At 49.3% G+C, this 2,225-nt stretch overlaps 1 protein-coding gene across 2 annotated transcripts in view; it reads left to right on the forward strand.

Annotated features, from left to right (window-relative positions):
• ESRRB (estrogen-related receptor beta) overlaps positions 1-2,225 on the forward strand; it is a 184,044-nt gene that overhangs the window by 165,310 nt on the left and 16,509 nt on the right. Inside the window, exon 5 of one of the 2 annotated variants that reach the window (XM_010844374.1) lies at positions 1,250-1,360. The exons of the other annotated variant lie outside the window; for it this stretch is intronic. Coding sequence (XP_010842676.1) covers positions 1,250-1,360 — 111 coding nt within the window. The remainder of the gene's footprint in view (positions 1-1,249; positions 1,361-2,225) is intronic. 2 annotated transcript variants of the gene reach the window in all.

Genomic DNA, 2,225 nt, shown 5'->3' on the forward strand with positions numbered 1-2,225 from the left:
GTGCTTACAGCAGCCTCCAGGCCCTTGGCACTCCCCTGTGGGCCGGGAAGGTGGCAGAAGGTAGGACCGGCAGGAGGAAGTACCAGGGAAGGACAGGGCCATGAAGACCAACTGGCTGGAGCTCCGTATTGTGTTGCTGTTGACCTTTGGTGAAAGGACGAGAAAGGTGAAGCCCCCGAGCTTGCTCCTCTGGGGCCTTGGACTCTGTCTTTGGCTTCCTGCCTGTTCCAGTCAAGGTCTGTCTCGTGGTAAGGAAAGGAGAGCCGCTTTGCTTATGGTGTTCTCACTTGGAGCTAAGTTGATGGGCTCCAGCCATCTTTTTAGGGCAGGCCATACAAGTTGGTGGCTACAAGTAGGTGTGTGTGCCCTTGGTTGAGGAACCCACAGGAGGGCCTGTCCGCCCTGCCTGCTGGTGGGAGTGTCAAGTGGTAACAATATGTGTATCCAGAATGCAGGAGCTGGGAGTGGGGTGGGTTTCATGAAGGTGGTATGGACTCGGTGACAATAAAGGGTCTCCCTAGGGTCGGGCCTTACTCCACTGGAAACGGGTGTCAGTGTGGTGTGGCCACACCTGCTTTTGCACTTGCTGTTCACATCCTTCTCGGCACTGATGTTCCAGGTGTGACCAGGACCACCTGATTCCCATCTGGTGGGGTTTGTGTAGAAGACATTTACGTCTGCATTTATATAGAAGACAGACTTCAGAACTGAACCCTAGAATTTCTGAGGGCGGGATCCAGAAATTGACGCTTGTGATGAGTGCCTTCCATCTAGACGCTTCTTGTGTGAAAAGTTTGAAGGTCATTATTTTATTTAGCTCTTTGGATGTATCACTCATGGCAGGGATTTCTTTCCTCTCTTGGCAAGCTAACTCAGTCCTGCTTGGATTCACAGCAGATCTAAAATGATGCGTCGTCTTTCCCCAGCACTTGGAGGAATGCTTTTGCTGTGCTTTGCCTTCTGGAAACAAAAAGACTCAAGAGCTGAAGTCTGCTTGGAAGGAATTTCAGGAGGATGCTGACTCCAGAAAGGCAGGCCAGGCCTAGGGGAAACCGGGATGGGTCATTACTGTGAAGACGATTATCTTAGGATTGTCCAACCACCTGGCCTGAGGCTGGCCATGGGACAGGTGCAAACAGCCATCGGGATGTAGCCCTGAAAGATTTAGCCATTGCTGGTATTCTGAAGTCAGCGCTGACACTGCTGGTGATGTTGAACAACTCTGAGACCTTCTTTTCCTCTCCAACAGGTGTGCGCCTCGACCGAGTGCGTGGAGGCCGCCAGAAATACAAGCGACGGCTGGACTCAGAGAGCAGCCCATACCTGAGCTTACAGATTTCTCCTCCTGCTAAAAAGCCATGTGAGTGCAGGGCAGCCCGCACCCCTTTTGCCAGCCTCTGTTGCTGGAACATCTGGCGTCCTTTGGGGAAATGCTGCCTTCACATCACTAGGTTATGGGGGCACTGAGGACCACCGAGGAGGGGCACCAGGGTCTGGCCTTGGCATCAAGTACTTTAGGCTTCATTGCTTCATTCAGAAGATCTTTCCTATGGGATTTATAGAAAGTGAAAGTGTTAGTCGCTCAGTCTAACTCACCAGGCTCCTCTGTCCATGGAATTCTCCAGGCAAGAATACTGGAATGGGTTGCCATTCTCTTCTCCAGGGAATCTTCCCAACCCAGGGATAGAACCCAGGCCTCCTGCATTGCAGGCAGATTCTTTACCATCTGAGTCACCAGGAAGTACAGAACGGGATTCTAAATGCAGCATGATTCCAGTCTCCAGAGCATGTCCCCTCACCTCCCACTTGAATCAGGGTCCTCTCAAGAGAATTTACCAGGCAGCTTCCCTTGTTGGGATATTTCCCAGCAGCCCAAATCATCACTGCCAGCAACTTTATGGAGTCGGAAAGGGAGGGGGTGTGCGAGAAGGACGGAGGGAGTTGGGGGTTGGAAGGGATGCAAGCTATTATACATCGAATGGGGATGGATGACAAGGTCTTACTGTAAGCACGAGGAACTATAGCCAATGTCCCGGGATAAACCAATATAACGAATATAAAAAAGAATGTGTGTATATATATATATGTGTGTGTGTATATATGTATATGTGTGTATATATATATATGTATACATAAAACTGTGTCACTTTGTTATACAGCAAAAATTAACACAGCATTGTAAATTAACTATACATCAGTAAAATTTAAAAAAAAGAAAAAAGTCA

This window comes from Bison bison, unplaced genomic scaffold, assembly GCF_000754665.1.
Source record: "Bison bison bison isolate TAMUID 2011002044 unplaced genomic scaffold, Bison_UMD1.0 scf7180017864201, whole genome shotgun sequence".
NCBI classification, from domain to species: Eukaryota; Metazoa; Chordata; class Mammalia; order Artiodactyla; family Bovidae; genus Bison; species Bison bison.